Source organism: Perissodus microlepis, chromosome 11, assembly GCF_051167445.1.
Source record: "Perissodus microlepis isolate ML-2025 ecotype Zambia chromosome 11, ASM5116744v1, whole genome shotgun sequence".
Taxonomy (NCBI): domain Eukaryota; kingdom Metazoa; phylum Chordata; class Actinopteri; order Cichliformes; family Cichlidae; genus Perissodus; species Perissodus microlepis.
This window is the reverse complement of record NC_140471.1, coordinates 13,259,451-13,279,392: the sequence shown is the minus strand read 5'-3', so window position 1 is coordinate 13,279,392 and position 19,942 is coordinate 13,259,451. Positions and strand designations below refer to the sequence as shown.

At 40.3% G+C, this 19,942-nt stretch overlaps 1 protein-coding gene across 2 annotated transcripts in view; it reads right to left on the bottom strand.

The window, feature by feature from the left end:
- ctnnb1 (catenin (cadherin-associated protein), beta 1) overlaps window positions 1-19,942 on the bottom strand; it is a 40,240-nt gene that overhangs the window by 7,275 nt on the left and 13,023 nt on the right. The window contains exons 1-5 of one of the 2 annotated variants that reach the window (XM_084945131.1): window positions 7,779-7,952; window positions 1,179-1,229; window positions 465-692; window positions 123-376; window positions 1-34 (exon numbers count right to left, since the gene is read on the bottom strand). The exon at window positions 1-34 is cut by the window's left edge and continues 205 nt beyond it. In XM_084945131.1, coding sequence (XP_084801257.1) covers window positions 1-34; window positions 123-376; window positions 465-692; window positions 1,179-1,191 — 529 coding nt within the window. In that variant the 5' untranslated portion in view covers window positions 1,192-1,229; window positions 7,779-7,952. Of the gene's footprint in view, window positions 35-122; window positions 377-464; window positions 693-1,178; window positions 1,230-7,778; window positions 7,953-19,942 lie in introns of those variants that run through there. The other variant, XM_084945132.1, reaches the window with a different exon arrangement.

Below are 19,942 nucleotides of genomic sequence, written 5' to 3'. Positions count from 1 at the left end.
GGTTAACCATCACTGCTGCTTTGTTTACTACAACCTGGAAGGGATGAAAACTAACGTTAGCGAATCATATCAAAGAGGACAAAATTACTTCTGAGACAGTTCTGAGCCACAAACATATTCACCTGGTCCTCATCATTGAGAAGTTTGGTGAGCTCTGGTATTGCTCTTGTTGCCAGCTCAGCATCATCTTGATAGTTGATCAGATTGACCACAGCATGTTTGAGCATTTGTGACGGCTCTGCCAGCCTCTGGACATTGGTGGGGTTTGCTGCATCATACTGTGTAGAAGGGATCTGCATGCCCTCCTCAAGAGTCTCTGGGAACATTGCTGCACGAACCCGCTGGGCACGTGTCATGGCGTACTGACCATCTAGGTCTGAAAGCAAACAAGACCAGCTTTGTATGATTTGCCAAACGGGTCACCCGTGACCTTCCTTGAAAAGATCACCAGCATTATAACCTACCTTGTACTTGCTCTTGGGAGAAGTTCTGGTTGAAGCCCTGCTCCCACTCATACATGACCTGGTTGCTGTCAACATCATCTTCCTCAGGGTTGCCCTTCCCACTGAGGGATGGAGCAGTTGTGGTGGCCCCTGAGTGGATGCCTGAATCCAGGTAGGACTGTTGCTGCCAGTGACTGACTGCTGCCTTACGGTCTGGCTCCATGGCCATGTCTAGTTCCATCAGATCAGCTGGAAAGAGAAAAGCATGCATTCAACAAAAAGTCTATTCTGTAATTTCAAAGGATGTGTAGAGTTACAGACTTTAAGTGATTAATTCCAACTATCCAATTTTGTCAAAGGCTTGAGCTTTTCAAAGACATGGCTGACTTTAAAAGTAATAACAGTGGTGTGCTGATGTCACAGGGTGAGTGCATCAGCAATGGTTAATAGCCTCTGCAGTGAATAGATTTCTGTCCTACTATTATTTTCCAGTGTTTTCATAATTCAGTGTTGTAGGATTTACCAGTAAAAGACTCCTGAAGCATGAAGTTGGATTTTACATGTGCCTCAAGTTTCAAATTGAAATCAATAACTAATTCAATGTGCTTTAATGGCAACATAAATCTCTACCAAGCCAAGCTGTAATTTTGGTCTGCTGTAAAGTTTAATACACTGCATGTGTGACTGAGGAAGAAGCAAAGGGTGGGAACTTAATTAAGGGGGACTCAAACTCACCCTGGGAAGCCATGTTCCTTTCTCAAACCGTGGCTGACACAGCTTCCTGATCTGTAACAGGAAAAAAAAAAAAAAATCATTTCAGCTATTCAGCTACCTTCTCTACACCATTCACAGCCATTAAATCACCAACCATTTTACACTAAACACATATACAAGACCACAGCAGATGTAAACACAGAGAAAAAAAAATTAGACTGAAATTAATAGAAGTTTAAAAAAAAAAAAAAAAAAAAGTCTAGAGAAGTGACTTTCCAGTGCTTTCTTTCCTGTCTCCTCCCGTTCTTGGGTTTCCTCTTCCCTTTTAAGCCAGTCGTGCAAACAGCAACACACACAAGGCTACCATTAAATGTAGCTGCTACCAACTATTTAGGTGAGGAAGGACAGGGGAAGTAGAGCACTGGGTGGAGAAAGGAGGCAGGGGTGGGAGGGGGCATTCACATTCCTGCACTTGCTTTGAAGCTGGAAACGCTCTGCAGGAAAGTAAACACTGGCAATGGCAGGAGAAGGGTAGAGCAGGCAAACGGGGATTAATTTGGGGGGGAAAAAGCACAGCAAACTGAGAGAGGCATTTTCAATTCATACTCGAAGATAAATGTTATGGCAGGAAAGCATAAAATGGAGACTGGGAAAAAGGCCTAAGAAAATATCTGCTAAAATGAGACATAAACAGGGGCTGTGTATCCATGGAGTCTCAAATCCTTTCATCAAACCCTTTCAAAAGTACACCTGTGGTTATGGAGCAGGAAAATGAGAGACCAAATCCCTTTCAAATCACCACATAAGTTCAGGCACGCTCTAATACCAGAGGTGCACAAAGCCATAAATTAATTCTGGTAAAGAAAGCACAGGTAGTTAAAACCATAGCATTTCCTCAACTACAGCTCAACTACATCAACAAAAATAGATAAACAAAGTCTTGTTACCACCAGAGTCTCTTCCCCCTGGTGGCCATTAGAAAGAAGGCATGTTTAAGTCCCTCAGTGTTTGATTCACCCTCAGACCTGGAAGCTGTGTCCACATGAAGCACACCCTTCTCTCCTGCATGACTGAACATAGGCACTTCAATCTTTACACAACTGCAGATTTAGGTCAGTCAAACTAACAGTGCTAATCAAAGTAACCTAATTTTTCACAAAAAACATTTTAGATTTTCAAATTACTCAAATTGTGAGCAAGCTTTCCTTACAGCAAAAGGTGTGTGGCAGTTTTAGTTCTTGAAAAAAATGTTTTAAATGAATGCAAAAAATATTTGACATAGTTTGCCTACTTATTTGTATTTTGTCAACTAATGTCCAGTGACAGTCATATATGAAGGAAAGATTTTTTTTTTTCTAGTTGTAGCTCATTTCTGCAGAGCATTAGACGGCTTTAAGTTCTACTTCTGGGAGAAAATGTCATAACATTGTTATGAATGTACTACATTACAGAGAAATACAAATAACGTTTTAAAAACCATTACTGATACTAACAAATTGGCGATGACTGTGTCATGGACACCAGCAAGGTTAACACAACTCTCTGCTGAGTTAGAAAGTCACCTTCGAGTCTTTCTTCCTCTCAATGATCCCAGGCTAGAATTCATCATTTAATTACAATCCAATAACCACAGAATCAGCTGAGGAAAGACTAATGTTTGTGTCTGAATGATGCTACTTTCGGTGGACTAACCAAGCTTGTTTTAAACCTTGAACTAAGATTCTTCTTGTTGATTACGATCTAATCTTTTAGGGGGCAGTACTCTCTCTCTCTCTCTCTCTCTCTCTCTCACACACACGGGTTTTGATTACAGGCCTGTGGACTGTATTTATCTGACAGCAGTAGAGAATTTGGCTTGTTTTTAATCAACTCTGTAGTCATCTAGATGTACACATATTTGTAGATTGTACTCTGTGTACAAGTGCCCAAAAAGTACATAATACACTCTGTATATACACTCTGCTAAAAATACCTAGTTTAAAATCAAACAAGAAAAACAGCAACACATCACCATAAGCTTGAGTTTAATAGCTTTTCTTCCCAGCAAGTTATGCTAAAAAAAGATGACAAAAGGCCAAATGGAAGACAAATTCGCAGCAGTGGCAGACAAAAAAAAAAAAAAAAAAAAAGGCAGTCCAGTATGAATGCCAGTGAGTGTGTAGGAGTTGCTTGGGTTCAGTGGCTGCCAACATGCAAATATACTCAAGGACAGTTAAACTACTGCTCTGAATTACTTTCCTCCTCAACCCCACCACCTTAGCTCAGCTGTATCATTAAAACCTGATCTTGAGTCATGCTCCAAGACTGCTGCTTCTAACCACAAAGGCACCAACTCAAATTCACTGTTCACACGCCATCCTCCCGCCATTGTAGTCCTGCCCTCACATAACCCAGCTTGCTCCTAATGGGAGCCACATATCCCATACAAATCAGACATACAATCAAAGCACATAATGGAACAATTTATGATTCACACTGGCGGAAAAGTGGTTCTTTACATCTGGCTTTGGAAACTGAGCCAGTAGTTTTTTGGAGGTTTTTTGTGATGGGCTAAACAAGCAAAGTCTGGCATTAAACTGTGGTTCACAAATGGCAGCCTTACCCTAAAGTCACTATAAAGAACAACAAAAAAAAAAAAAATTCATTACAGTATGCGTTCCTAGATGTCAAATCGGCCACAAAAATCTGAACAGGTTTCTTTGAAGCCAGATGTGAAATCCAATATGTAGTCGTGTCTGGTGGAGTTGAAAGCCACAAAATTGAAACCAGATGACAAATGAGTGACACACTAGTCACCAGAGTCGGATGACTGTCTTGTGTAATATACAGTATGTATACAGAATAAATCCAGATCTATGTACCCCAAGAGAGCTGAAGGAACAGAGGAAGTTATATTCCATAAGTCTTCTAGGCAGATATCACAGAAAAGAGAACAGAAATATCGAGAATCATGCGCTGGTGAAGTTACGATAGGTTCCAGGTCAACATTCAAACAAAAAGGTTTAGACTGCTGCAGCACAGGACTGAGTTTGGGAACAGTGACTGTGACACTGTCCTGATAAACAGTGAGAAAACATGCTGCTCAAAAAGAGAAGCAACGTTCATTAGCTGGCCAGAGAACAAACTGTTCCAACAGGCTCCCTCTAGTTACTGCAGAGAGAGAGAGCACATCTGAGTATCCAAATAGATCTGAATGCCATATTGCTTAATTTTTATGGTGCATAAAAAAATAAAGAAATAAGTGAAGGGAATTAAAGAACAAGTGTTCAACAGAGGACTTGATTTGTTTCACATGGCAGAACCTCGACTCTTTGAACCAGCAGGACGTCTCCACATGTAGCTCTTAATTGCACCGAAGGCATCTCAGTGAAGAAGAGGGACTAAGCCAGATGACTGACAGCGTTCACAAAGAAACCTAACCAACAAATAAATCAAGATGTGAGCCGCTAGTTAGTCCACGAAAGTCCACTGTGGCACCTTGTATAATGTCACTAACAAAAACAAAAATATTTTTATGAACAATGAGAACATTTCATCTGGTAATACCGGCGCTATGAACTCTACATGATTTATTCACACCCGGTTTCTTTGCTTCAGCATATTCATCAACCTTGCATGCCACTGAAACTCAGGTGCCCTACTTTTGCACTGATGTAAAAACTGACACAGTCCAAACGTGACTGAACATTTCCATAACATTGATCAAACCATCAAGTTTCTGTGCGTTGTAGTCAGAGCTTCTAGCCGTCCATGGGTGTTAGTACCTACTTGTTCCACATTTTATAACTGTTGGCCTTCGCTCTGTTGATAAAGTGCTGAGAGAACACACAGCCAAATGTAGTCCAAATGCAATGGGGAAAAGAATTGAAAAAAATAGTAACAGATATTTGTTCATGTCCATTTAATTCAAGACCCTACTGCATACCGCTGCTCTCCATTTCACTGTTTAGGTCTTTACCTTGTCCCTGTGGTCTGGACTAGGGTATCAAGTTTAAAGACGCTACAATGAAGGGGCTACAGTCCCCACAGTACACTGTACAAAGGTATTTGCTTATCACAGTGGAAACTTTCTCTTCACCAGTTCAGGCAACCAGAGCAGCTAGCAGTCACATCCTGTGATGGTGGGGCACCAACACAACCCATTTACTCTTTTTTTGTCACTGTCTGGAACCCTGTTCAGTCTATTTCAGTCTTAATTTGTGAAAAACTAAATAAACCAAATCATATCCATTTGTCCCCAACTGAAATTCAAAGCAGCCAATTAATTCCATTTCCTGTTCCCCAGGGGGGGACTTCAGGTGAGCTCAGAGGCCAGTGACATGATGTCATTAGAGGAAAGAAGAAAAAAAACATTCAGTTTTTCTTGCTTCTGAAGGACAGTGGCTTTAATTTATTTCCCTGCCATTTAATAATCATAAAAAATTTCAACATGGAAATTTGTAGTTTTTGTATTTTCAAAGAAATGCCTTTCTTAAATACAAGACAACAAATTAGGCAAACCCATCTGACTCCTGCATATGCACTTATGTTAAAAACAAACAAACAAGTAAAACAAAAAAAAATATTAGTTCAATGCATCCATATGCGTAAATGACCCAAACAAGCTGTATTATCGGCACAGGCAGAAAGATGGGAGCTGCCACGGGCTTAACACATAATGTGCAGGGTCAGCAGCACTCACTGCTGCCTGCCAACAATGCAAGAATGCCTGCAGCCGCTGCAGGGCTTTTTCTGTGTATCACCGGCAAAATGATGGACGCCTGTGGACAAACACGAAAAATACCCATGGAATTTGGGTTACTTTCCCTATTGGTTCGTTTAATAGTTACCATCGCGATTCAAGCGGTAAAATAGGGCGCAGTGTGTACAGAGCGTGCAATCACTTCCTCTCTGAGAGTCTCATCACATGCGCAAGTTTATGGAAAATTGATCAGTAATATCGTTTAAACGAGCGCGCTTAAGTCCACCTCAGACAAACACAAAGACCGGCAATGACAGACAGAAAAAGTACAGTATTAGGTCATGGCAATGCCACTGGAAAGGCCGTATAGTCAAGTGGATGACCTCAAAACCACTACCGCTCTCGTATGTAACCCACACCCACGTTTTTCAGCTTAAAATTTTCAGTGCGTCGTCAGAAGAAAATGTTGCTGACGAGATGACGGGTTTGTAAGATTTGTTCCGCTGTGTACTGGGTCGGGGATTTCACCGAGGGACCGCAGAAGTACACAAGGAGAGAAAACGTTCAACAAATTCAAGAAAAACAGATGAGGCATGCATTCAAAATAAAACCAGTTTAGTTTCACGTGAACGAAAGGAAAACAAATCTGGAGCGGCTGGAGGGCACGACAACATCCTTTTGTGAGCAGTCTTTCTTGAGAAATTAAACCTCCATTAATGGTATGTAAACACACCTCCAAGCCAGCACCTGTGCCGCCTCCGCAGCGCACTGGACGGGCAGCTTTTATTCCACAGAAGGCTGGGTAGCCGTTTTGTGTCGGGGAGAATGACGTCCCAACTTTTCCTCATTAAACACCCGCCTGTGCCTGTTCCTACCAGCTCAACTCTGGCACCCCGTTAAAACCTGAACACTTCACGCAAATCTAATGAGAGCCGCTATCCAAAAAGGTCCAAGTAAGCGTGCTGCTGCCCCCACCCCTCTCCTCCTCCTCCACAGCTGCTGGCTGCCCCTGACTTTCTTGCTCCAACACCACTGACTCAAATTTCACACTCTGGCTCCTCCTCGTCTTCCTCCCAAAGCACCACGGCTGGGAGGAATTTTTCGGTCTTTGTTTAAAAGGACGAGTGGAAAAGACACTGGAGCCCACGACCTAAAATAAACTTTTTTTAAACAATTTAAAATCGACTTATTTTTTTCTTAAAGATAGACCACTCTACCAGAAATCGGCTTTACTTAACACCAGGTTTAAACCAAGTTTTTCAAAATACGCACTAAAACTTCAGACGAAACATCTGCGCTAACGTTTACGTGTTTCATACCCCGACTAACCGTCATTCGCAACTTTAACGAGTAACTTTACGCCATAAAACAACGGAATCCACCGTATACCGAGCTTTCAGCCCGGTTGCATCTTTATCTTCAGCTCAGTCTGTTAAAACTAAAGCAGCTGCAAAAAACAAAAAACAAACGACCCACAGACGATACTCAACTCGAGCAAACATGAGTCAGAATAGTGGAATGTAGCCAACTAATAGTTAGGCTAACATCTGCTAACGTTAACTACTAAAACACGCTAGGAAACGCCATCGTCGTTAACTCCCGAAATCCCACTTACGGTTTCCAAATAACTGGGCGGCAATTGATCCGTGGCGTAAATCTGGCTATTGTAAACAACTGTTTATAATGCCGAACACAAACCACGTGCTATTAAAGAGTCAACCAGTGTCGTCGGTAAAACAGTTGTGTTCCCATTAGGCGGTGGCTGGCATATCCCCAATATATGCCGCGAGAGCGACGGGCTCGCTCGCTAGCTGCTGCGGCGGCGGCAGCAGCAGCAGCATCCCCCGGCCGGTCCACACACAACAACAGTCCTCATTCCTGCTGGCATTCAGAAAAGACAGAAACTGAGTGGTGCCGATAGTTTGAATGTTGAAGCCTACCCTTGTCAACACAGCAAGTCCGTCCACTCGGGTCCTGGAGAGTAAAAAAAATACTCTGAAATGGAAAAAGTCGAGGAAAAAATTGAAGCCGAGCGTCAGCGGGGAGCCCTCGTCCGCTCCCTCCACAGGCAACTGAAACCGACTTGGCCGGAAAAGCAGAGACTGGAAAATGTAAGATGGCGGCATGTTTATATAGACCGGAGAACACCTCGAGTGCGCGCATATCCTGCCGTGAGCTCGGATAAAGTAGAAACTGAAGCCATATTTTATCTTTATTTCATCTGACGTTTACGCACTTCTGTATATATTTACCAAGCTCGATAGCTACACGCGTTGGTTGTGATAAATACTTTATTTTTTAGGGTAAAGCTAGCCAAATTCCACATCTGCACGAGTATGAATACACAATGGAATGAAGTTCCGGCTGACTCGAAAAGGGAAATCCGATTCCTTTCCCCCGAGTTAAATCTCATGGACTCTGGAAACATAGGATAATTTCCTTTAGTGTACAAAGTCACACATTTGTCACCTTTGTCTATACAGACTGAGAAATGGAGGCCTTCATTGCTCTTACCATCACCAGGTCCCTGCTCAAAAGACAAAAAAATGGAAAAATTGAGCAAACCAACTTAAAAAACAACCCAAAAAACAACAACAACCACACACACACACACACACACACACACACACACACACACACACACACAAAACAGAAATCAAAACAAATTAAATTAGACAAAATGACAAATTCTAATTCAATATATGTTCAGAGAGACAACATCCGCATTTTGCCCAAGCCATTGTTGGTTTCTTTGCATTTTAAATAATGTCAGGAGACAAATTGTGGCAAATAAAACACACATTTAGACTAAGTAATGTAAAGAAAATGTCAGTGAGATGTTTTCTTAGTTTCCTTAACAAAAGATTGTAAGATATATGTGACACGAGGTGCTGGCTTTGCTGTACTTTGCTGTAAACTAAATGCTCAACAAACAAGCTAATGTTTGTGGTCTTTCTTTTATGAAACTGCTTATGTCCCCGGGCAATAAAACAGACCTCACTGGGCAAGTTGGAACACCTCTCATTGGCTTTCCTGTGTTCCGTTCAGTGATGTCTGGAAGGCTCATGACTTGTTTGTGAATACCACCAAATCTCACATATGCAGAAAATATAAAAAGTGATTAATGTGGTTTTCATATTTAAGTTGGAAAAAATATGAGATCAGCCAATTAATCACATTAAAGTCATAACTGATCAAACAATGTGGGCATTGCTATAACAGAATTACTTCTTATAAATATTGTAGACTTAGATTAATCATATTTCCTGAGTCCATTAGAACGCACATTCAGCCATTAAAATTATTAGTGATCTATGGGCATCGCCAAGGTCCTTCAAGTGAGTAGTCTGATCTTTCCTTTATTCTGAGATCACAGTGTTGTGGCTGTTAATTTTCAGATCACTTTCTATTTGGCTCAATAATAAGTAACTTGGTGGATAGGCCACATAGGAAATTTAAATATGCTTTGCAAGTCCTCTACTCACTGTTCGGTCCCTTAATCTCCACGTTATGAAAGCAGATAATGTACCTTTTCAGTACCCCTTCATTCTGCAGGTAGCAATGTCATGGGCAAACAAAGGTAAATCCTTTCCTGTGAACTGCCTACAGGCTATTTCATTAACCTTTATTTACAGTGCGTGGGTGGAATAGGTTACTGAAAGCCAAACTCCAATTGAAAACAGTCAATGCAGTGTCCCTGAATAGGATGCATGGGAATGAAATCAACAACAGAGCCAATACGTACACAATATATGAGCGCATCACCTAGAATGACTCCACCCTGTGTCATCTGATTGCGACACAGACAATTACAGTACCAGCATGTGATTGATTTCATTTGGAATAGCTTTCAAACCACAGTGACAATTACTGCTGCCACTCACTGTTATATATAGCCACAAAGTTTGAAATCTGATGACTGTGCTTCTTGGCAGTCACATTATCTCACAGGTGCGTGCTCATGCAGCCGAAAAAGGAACAAAATCACAAAAACAGGATGACGAGACATTCAGATTTTCTAATTATACTCCAAAACACATATCAGTGGAAAGGCAGCGTAATTATTGTTTAGGTGACAGGCTTGTGATTTCTATTTCCATTTAACTATGGGTTCCTCCAGGAGGGCTTTTAACCTCCAACATCTCCACAATATACAATTAATATCAAACATGATGCGTGTTTGTGGGTGCAGATGTTGAAAAGAGCAATCTGTGAGAAAATACATTAAAACATATCACAAAAAGCCCTCTTTGAACAAGAGATACAATGGTACAATGCAAGGTCTGACATAACCATGCTTGAGTTAGATGGCATCCCTACATTAAAGCCTTCACTTGCTTACAAGTACACTCTTGTAAAACAGGTTGTATTTGTGAACTCCTTCATTAAACGTCATACCTGCCTTTGGATTTATATAGCGTGCACAACCTAAACAGAGCCCTTCTAAAAATACAACTCTCCTAAAAACCAGTGTGAAAATCCAGCTGTTTATGTTGCCGGTGATTTGTGGTTTACTGAGTCAGAAATCCAAGAATTAATTGATTTAGACAGGCATCACTAAAATCAGAGGAACATATGTTAGTGTGAGTAGAAGATGATATTTCTTGTACTGTAGTTTGTTTGGGTTTTTTTGTTGTTGTTTTTTTGCATGAATAAAAATGCAAATTTTCGCTCCACAGGCCCTTCAAAATGTTAATGTCTGTATAATAGATTCATTATTTCATTTTTATCAGACAATACCAATAGTCACAATTTAAGCCCAGTAAATAAACAAAACATAGCGTATCCTTGTCAAATTAAGGCAACAGGGAACTGGAAGTGCTTCACATGTGCTGGGTTTACCTTACAGTTTAGTTTGACCTCTAGGTCCAGGTAAAGGGTTAAAAAATATATTTGCCGTCTGTAAAAAAAAAAAAAAAAAAAAAAAAAAGTCAAAGATCTAATGTATTTGAAACGCAATCTCTTGATTTAGTGTATCTCTGGAAAAGCTATTGATCATTAAATACTATCACTTTTTATTATTCTCGTTTTAAAATTAACCTGATGATGCAAGAAAACAAGCAAGATCACATCCATTCGTTTATTTAATAAAACAGTTCACACATGTACAGCTGCTGGGATACATATAAGCAGTCTTTCTGTTTGCACCCAGACTGTTCAATTTACACCTGTCAATCACACCTCCTGTCAAAATGAACTTGAAAGCATTTCAATATTGAGCGTAACGAACAGTTTATAAGCAGCGGTGGGACGTGTCAGCTGTGAATCTGTGATTGCGTGCAGGTGACAGCAAGGTGGAGTGACAGACACAGCAGCGCAGTTCAAACGGTCACTTTCTGGTACCTAAACAGGACATCGGGTGATCAGCAGGGAGATATAACACAGTAATGTGTGGTGGTTTTCCACTTCACATTAAGGCAGTTTAATTATTTATTTGTCCATGGGTACCACTTACCTGAAGAAGGATGTGTACCCATATTTTATTTTTAAGAAGGACTCAAGTAATGAATCTACAGAGAAATGCGGGTCACGTTCAATCCTCTCTGTCCTGGTTTATCACCAGAGAACTCTCTATCGTGACACGTGAGGTTAAACGCCCAGTTTTGCTTGATCCTGGAGGGATCCTGCCAAAGATTAATCCATAATGCCTGTGAAATGGCCCTTCATCCAACAAGCTGTGCTGAAAAAAACACAGACTGTTGTGTTCCCAAACACGCTGTGGCTCTCCAATGACCCAGTGCTGCACCACTTCAGGGAGCCCACACAACACTTGTTCTTCCAGCTGGAGAGGCCGTTTCATTTTCCGCCCTGGCAGCACGAGGAGTTCGCTGAGTATTTACACCTGCAATTCATTGATAAACGCAGAGCAGCATGGACATCAAGACAGGGTGTTTTAGAGGACAAAGCACATTTTAATTCTAATAACAAATTCTTTTTGTTTGGATGTAAATAGATCATTGGAAAATATAAGGCAGCCTGATAGAATACAATAAAATCACCATCATCATTAGTAGAAGTAGCAGCACTATTGAAACGACGAACATGTTAAGATTAATTTCTACTTGCATTTTATATAGAAATTTAAACGCTCTGTATATTTGCTTGTAATCTACGCCTCTCCAATCCTGCATCATGTCACACTGTGAGGTCAGTTCACAATAATCTGTCCAACTCCTATAATTTTTGGGTGGATTTAGTCAATTGCCGGCAATTAATACACAAATAAGTCCAGCAGTGTTTTTGATCCATTTCAGCAGACAAGTATGACAACAGATTAAACATTATACTACACATAGGAAAAAAAAGAATGAATGCGTGGCACTAGCGCTTTAATCGAAGCATCAGTTATCCTGACTCGTGCGTGAATGTGACGAAACTGCATGTATGCATATGCAGCTTTTGCTTTGACTAAACACAGGTCAAGGTAATGATAATATAGAGCTCAAGGTGCCAACAGCGACACAAACAAACACATAGAAACAGGTAGGTCCCAGTCTCCTAGGAGCAGATAGTCACAAGAGACTTGCAGGTCTTGTTCAAGCTCCGTTCTCATTGGCTAACACCGGTGCTGTGTATTCACATACGCATGTGTGTTTGCATTCTTATGCCTGTGTGAACACTTGCATCAGAATTTCTGTGTGCTGCGTTATTTAATTTATGTGCAGGTCTGCTGTATGTGAGCGTAGTAACAAGAAAGACCAGTTTTTTCGTTGGTGTGTTGATCCCAAAATGTGTATTTTTAGGCACATATGATCACGTGTGTCCCTTATTATAATATCTTTTATCAAAAATGCCTCTCTTAATTTTTCTGCTCTTGTTTAACTGAAGAGTTTGGCATCTCGTGGTTATTGGTGAGGAAATGGCACGGCAATAGAAATCACCAAATCCCAGGAGAGCAAAGTGCCACATACACATGCAGTGGCCAAGGCCCGAGGGGTGTGGTTTCTTTCTCTAGCTGTTAAAGAAAGGGGCAGCTCAAAGCTATAGATAGGGGCAGACAAAACAAATACGCCCTCACACACAGGGACACACAGGCACATGCACATACACACCAAGCAACAGCAGGTCAGAGAAGGGATACAGACCGGGCCACATGGAAGGAATGTTTGCCTTGGACCGACACTCTCGTGCGGAGGCTGCGACTTATGGCCCTCTTGACACTGAAAAATGGCTCTAACACAGCGGGGCAAACCAAATATACTCTGTCAGTCACTGACCAGAGTCAAACTTGTGCTCTATGTATTTTACACTATAACGCTTTCACTTTGGCCTTTACTTTACAGTGTAGCAGATGCTTATAGCGAGCTTGACAAATTCATTTAAATAAATGTGAAAAATGAAAAAATTAAATGTCATTTTTATTTTTATTTACTTTTTACAGCATTAAATGCAAAATTGTTTAGTCACTCTATTCACTACAGAATAGTCTGAGGTGATGTTGCTGCTCTCAATCAGCAATAACAATACTAATTTTGTGGTATATTAAAAAACAGCAGGAAGGGTGAAAACGCTCCGCTAACCTGCTCGGTGTTACTCTTCAAACTTGGACAGTTGTAATCCAGTGTGTGAAGAGGAGGAAGAGGAGGATAGAGGAAATCACATCCTAAAAGAAGGTGAGAGGACACTGCATGGACCAGATATTTGACTCAGACTACAGACGGATTATGAGGATTGGGCAGTATAAGCCGATATAGGAAACAATGTGACGGTGGGGCTGACATATGAATGAAGTGAGGCTATGCAGTATAGCATAGTGTTGAGGAGAGACTCTTTTATTTTTTATTTTTTGGTCAGCTACAAGCTCCTGAATCGAAACTGAGCAGAAAGAATGCTTTGGTGCTGAACTAACATAGGAAACAATAGCCTAATTTCCCCACCAGAGCCAAGTGGGATTCAATGTTAACCACAGCAGACTTCAAAGGTGCTCATTTAAACAGCCCGGATGACATTTCACCTGCTTTCCACGAATCCTGTATTATTACAGCAGTAGCCCATGCTCAGTCCCTGCATCTATACTGCATTAGTGGTTGCCATGGTAAAAGTCCTCCATCCCGCATCCATCCTGCACAGACAGACAGAGAGGCACCACTCATACAGATTTCTGCAGGAGGAAATTGAGGATGGGAGAGACAGCTGAGTTACATAGCACTGCTGTGTGATGTACAAGCACTGTGATCTACCTGTAAAACCACGCTGAGATTTCATGCACTGCACTCTATCACGCCTCTACAGAGACGCACGACGTGGCGACGAACACAGCGAGCCAGAGCACTGGGAAGGCCACAGCTCTCAAGTTTCATTGTAGTGTTTCAATGCCATTCGGCTTCTTCTGAATCAATACGGCCCGTCTCTGTTTTATTAAACACAAGGCACACAGAGAGGCAGAGCCACCTTCTGCTGGATTTCACCCAACACTGCGAATATGTGGTTGACGCGCTAAGCTACCACACTCTTCCCTGATATTTTATTACATCTCGTGATGTCATGCTGAAAAATAAACTCCTCGTGGAGTGATGCTGGAGCCGAAGGGGTTTTAAAGCTCCTAAAAGTCATTTATCAGCTGGATTATCGTCAGCAGCTGCTCATTAAAGCCAGTCACATCTGGATTTATATGCCATTTGTGTCACATCCACAGCAGGGCCCGATGACTAACATTATTATTGTCATATCATTATGAACTAGGAAATAAATTTAACAAGCCATGAGAGGGTGTAAATGTTAGTTTGATGGGAAATAACAAGGGAGTGAAATTCGAAATAGTGCTCTACAGAGATTTTTCTCTTTATTAGTGATTTAGTTTGAAATGCTAAACCCAAAAACATGACTCTGCAAACCTAAAATGACTCCAGTCAGTAACTCATGGCACAGCGGCTGCTGATATAAGAGGGAAAAAATATATTGTAAAATAAAAACCCAATAACCATTTTTGCTAAATGGCCTGAAGAAAAAAAAATGTTTTTGCATGTTTTTAACAAACCGATGTGTAAAGTTCTTCATAAAATATAATTCTGCATGTTTAAAACAGTAGAAATAACAGCGATGTTGACAGTCTAAGTGTCGATTATGATAAAATTTGTCTTAATAATTTCACAAATTGTTACAAATTTCCAATCATTTTATTATACAATAATAAAACGGCACGTTCTAGTTAAAAAAAAAAAAAAGCTGAAATAAACAGCTCCTTCACATTTATCTCAAATCATCTTTCCACGGCATAAAGCAGCATCCTGCACGGCTGCCTCCAGTTCACCTTCAGCTTAATCAATTTAGGAGGCCAATTTTCTCCCAAACCGACAAGGACAAGGTTGTTATATCCATCTTATTAGCAGTGAATACTCTATCATTAGCAAATCAATTGCAGTTTCTATTCACAGTTGGAATGGGTTCAGATGAGAGGGAGCTGAAAAGAATCACCACCCTCCACCTCGGTGATTCACGCTAACACTGAGCCATACGTAAAGCGAAGAAAACCTCCTCTTGGTGATTGTCCTTAGAAGTTCTCTTCCTCCAAAGCAGCTTATAGACAATATTGTCAAGCTGGCACATAGACGACCTTTAGCATGACTGATCCTGCATAGAGATGAATGAATATATATGTGTGTGTGTTGGAAATATGTGTGACACAGACATAAAACGAAAAAACTGAAAGACTGAAAAATTGACAGCAGTCAAAAGGGTTACGACACACACACACGAACAGGCCTCATTTAAAGCAACCCAGCTTCATAGTCAAGATGTTGAATAGTCACTATTAGACAGAAAACACACCTTTAAAAATTTGAGTAATTAACATTCAAAAACAAATCTAAATGCTATCACACACTATGTGCACGTGTTCTAAAATTTAAATTCAATGGAGCAAAAGTCACACTTTATCAAAGGGACAAAGTAATAATTTGTTCCCTTTTAAACCTCACAGAACAACATCTTTAGAGAAGACGCACATTAACTACCGTATACGGCATTACACAACACGTGCAACCTTGTGGAGTCCACCTCTATTGAAATCACTTTCCAAAGACGACGAAAAAGCAGAAATATGAGGAAAATAAGTGGAATAAAGCAGCTGTTTGACTGGACTTTGACTTCAAGGCCTTGAAGGTATAATCAGATCACAATCGAATTCGCAGTACTTTAGAAAGCTTATCATTTAGTCTATCATAGACCAGGTTAAGTATATACATATAGACATATATAGATTACTTTGCAGTGATAAGGCATACAGAGCTTGATAACAAATCTGAAACATCTAAGTATTTATTATCTGTAGAGATAAGGCATAATATGCAGTGTGATAATAAATATGAAAGCTTCTATTGAAATGATTTTAATTTTGATCCCTGTAAGAAGACTGACGAAAAACACGAGTACGTATGTATTAATTTAATTTTTATTCTTGTCAATGCAGTGCTGATCCAAGGGAGTAGTTTTAAACCATACATCTAGCTTATTATTAGTATCTGTGTGATTACCTATAAGTATGTAAAATACTGTATAATAATAGTGTCATTTATCAGAACAATCACAGAATCTTTTTAGACAGAAATAGAAAAATGTTGGGCATGAAATTAAACAGTGATGCTTTGTCTAGGACGTTACGCAATTATGTGAAGAATAAAATGAGCTTAAATTATTTAGTTTGAGCATTAAGAGTAGAAAAAACCCCAACAATAATTAAGAGATGACCACAAAGTCACAGCAACGCACTGATGCCACCAAATGAGGTGCATTGCACATGTTAAGCTTCCTGAAAGCCAGAGGGGGAGCTATGCTGTTCAAAGGTACACAGACTATTTATCAGGTACAGTGTTTATGCTTTTTTTATTCTCTCCAAAAACAGTGCAAGACCTGAAAAATCAATCAGTAAGTAATTAATCCATCTGAATACAGTATCAAACAATGTACATAAATAATAATAATAATAACAATAATGTAAAGATGGTGAAAATTACAATTACAAATTACAAATGCGTACTTCACAATTACTTTTTAATAGAAACTATTTAAGAAATGTTGAATTTCTTCTGTCTTTTGTTAAAAAAAAATCACACTCATATTTTCTGTGCTCAAATACTCAGCAAGATTACCCTGAATATTATACTATATATAGTAAGGTGTGTTTGCATGTGTTACATATATCAAAAATTAAATACTGCACTGACTGCACTGTATAATACTGGAAATATCTTTAAAAATACAAATTGTAACGCTTTAATAATATATGGTTGTCAAAACAAAAAACAAAACACCTGCAGAGTGAGATTATTCATTTCATTGCGACAACAATGTCACTTTTTTCTGTATTATAAAACAATTCATTTTAATGCAGATTACAGATGATATTCAGGTCCAAGAGCTTTTTAAATGTTGTATACCCAGTGAGATTCAGAAACTGAAACACTACTGGCATAATAATTCAGGCATTTTTATCTGCCATATATAATAAAAATGTGTTAAATAACAGATGATCGCAAACAACGATAAACAATCTTATTTTGACCACCTGCAAAAAAACTGAGGGCGTTTTAAATGTATAAAATGTAAATATGTGAGCTGCGACAGTGTCAGCCTCCATGCTTTTAGCAAAAAGATTACATAGCGAATTTGCACAAACTCCACCCTGCTATTGTGAAAAAGTCTTGGGAAACAAATCAGTATCATAAGAAAATTTTAAGTGACAGAGGCGTGGTTATGGCTGCCACTTTGGCTGTGTGTCTCACTGACCGTCCGGTTAATCCACTTAAGACACAATGTCCACCGACCTTCTGATCTGACACAATACCTTACACAACGCGCTACTACAAACTCATCACTAAATGCATTTTATTACATGTCTTTCCCAGCACACACATACATATAAAATCCTACTTTTTAAATAGAAATTTTAAATATTGTAGAATCCCAAGATGCAGAAATTAGCAATAAAAAAAAAAACAACCCAGGGTCGCAGGGACTTGGCTGTGGTCGGTGTAATTTTTCATGGTGTCTTCTCTCTCGTTCGTTCTCTTTCCTTTGCATTTCCTTAACAAAAGCCTCTCTCGCACACAAACATCCACTCCACCGGGGTGACAGACAGGGAGACAAAATGGCTGAATAGTGATGGAGGGGCTACATGTTCCTTTATGTGTCGACTAATCAGCCAGCACTAACATGTGTCAACACTGCACTCGCACCCTCCTCCGAATAGGGACATTGTCCCTCAGAAAGAGGGGAAAAACTAACAATCTTTTGCGACATCCTGACAACGAATGAGAAATAAACAAATAAGAGCTTCATTCATTTATCAGAATACAAACAACAGAAAATATCGGGACAATAACTCTCACAAGGAAATGTCTTTTAGAACAAAACCACAACATTTCCACTGATACTTTTTCTTTCTTTAACAGAAACTCGTCCTCGTATGCTGTGTTTGTATGTGAGCTACCGTTGGAGGTTTTCTAACGACAGCTCCTGTGTGACAGCAGAGGGCTGGCCGACGGCTACCTTTTGAAGCTCGCTGCTGCAGCACTGATATCCTCCACACACGCGCACACATACATACAGTGTCATCAGTATTCTGCTAGACCTGCCTTTTCAAGCTCACTGCAATTTTATTAGTATAATCGACGGCAGACATCATCCTACCTACTATACATGAATAATCCTCTATATACCTGGATTCCAGGACACTAAAAATAGAGAGGAAATTATCAAGACACAGCAAGAGAGAGATTTAAAATAAGGAAATAATGAAGGGAAAGACAATAACACGCAACATGCTAGAGTGTCTTTTGTGAGCCTGCAAATTTGAGTCCGTATGTGAGCCAAGCCTATTCGCTCGACCGAGAGAGCAAAAAAAGAAAAGAAAAAAGAGGTGGAGAGATAATGAACCTGTGTCTGCTACTGCTATACGCAATCAGGAACTAACCTTGTGAATAATCAAGGCTTTGCAGGCTCAAGAGAGAGAGGGGGTGAGAGAGGAAAAGAAAGACACAGAGAGAATATAGCGCGAGTCTCTAATCCTATCAGTCCAGTCCATGGTGTGTGTGCATGTGTGTGTCTGCGTATATATATGTGTGTGTGCACGCTCCCACTGTGAACAGTGAAAAAGCAACCTGGAATCAAAGCCTGAAAGCATCTGGGTTTGTGTTCGTGGAACAACGACAAACCTTCTCTCACTGAGGCCTCCTCTAAGTCTGAATCAGTGTGAGCCGCTCTGAGCCTTCCTCTGCCTCACCACGCATGTCCGGGGTTTTGTTTTGTGCCCGTGTTTGTCACATATCGATGCCGGTGCCTGAAATGGCTTTGTCTTCAGTGCATCGCTGTCATAGCTAAGCGAAAACAAACACCATCGAGTTTGTGTCCAGCGCTGGTTTGTCCGGGTGGGTCAGGTAGGAGAAGACGGTGACGGTGACACTGAAAATCATATTACGCTAATGAGAAGCTCATAAAACACCTTAAGTAAAAAAAAAAACGAGAAGTTTGCTGATTTACTTTAAGAGTGGAATCAATAGCAATGTTACAAGCTTCGTAAAGGGAGCTACATGTGTCGCAGGACTGTGTTTCTGCGCTGTGCCGCAATGATATGGATTTATTATTTTATCAGTCACATATATTATTGCGCACTCTCCTTTTCTGCAGCAATAGGATTGGAACAAATCACTTCTGCTTTTCAATTTGTGTGTGCGCGTGTGTGTATTTGTGACAGAACAACAGCTGATGCTGTGGCTAGATGAACAGGAGGTTGCCATCCCCCACTAATGTGCACACAAACATTTTAAGACGCACCAGGTATGCTGTGCATTCCCGTGTGGAGCGCACAACACAGGCGTACCATTTACCTGCTAAGCTGACTGCGACATGCAGAACTACTTATTGCAATCAGTGCATTGTTCGACCTGCACACACGACCTCATACAATACAATACAAGTAATCACAAATACACAAAATAAAAGCCAAATAACACAGTAGTAATCATCTGACGTAAATCGACAGAGCAAACGATGCCGCGTGTAAACAGAAACGACAAAGCCGTGGGTTTTTCCTGACGAAGTCGTCCGTTAAAAGCATATTTCTCGCCCTCCATCTTACAGCTGGCTGGCCGACAAGCAGACAAAGACA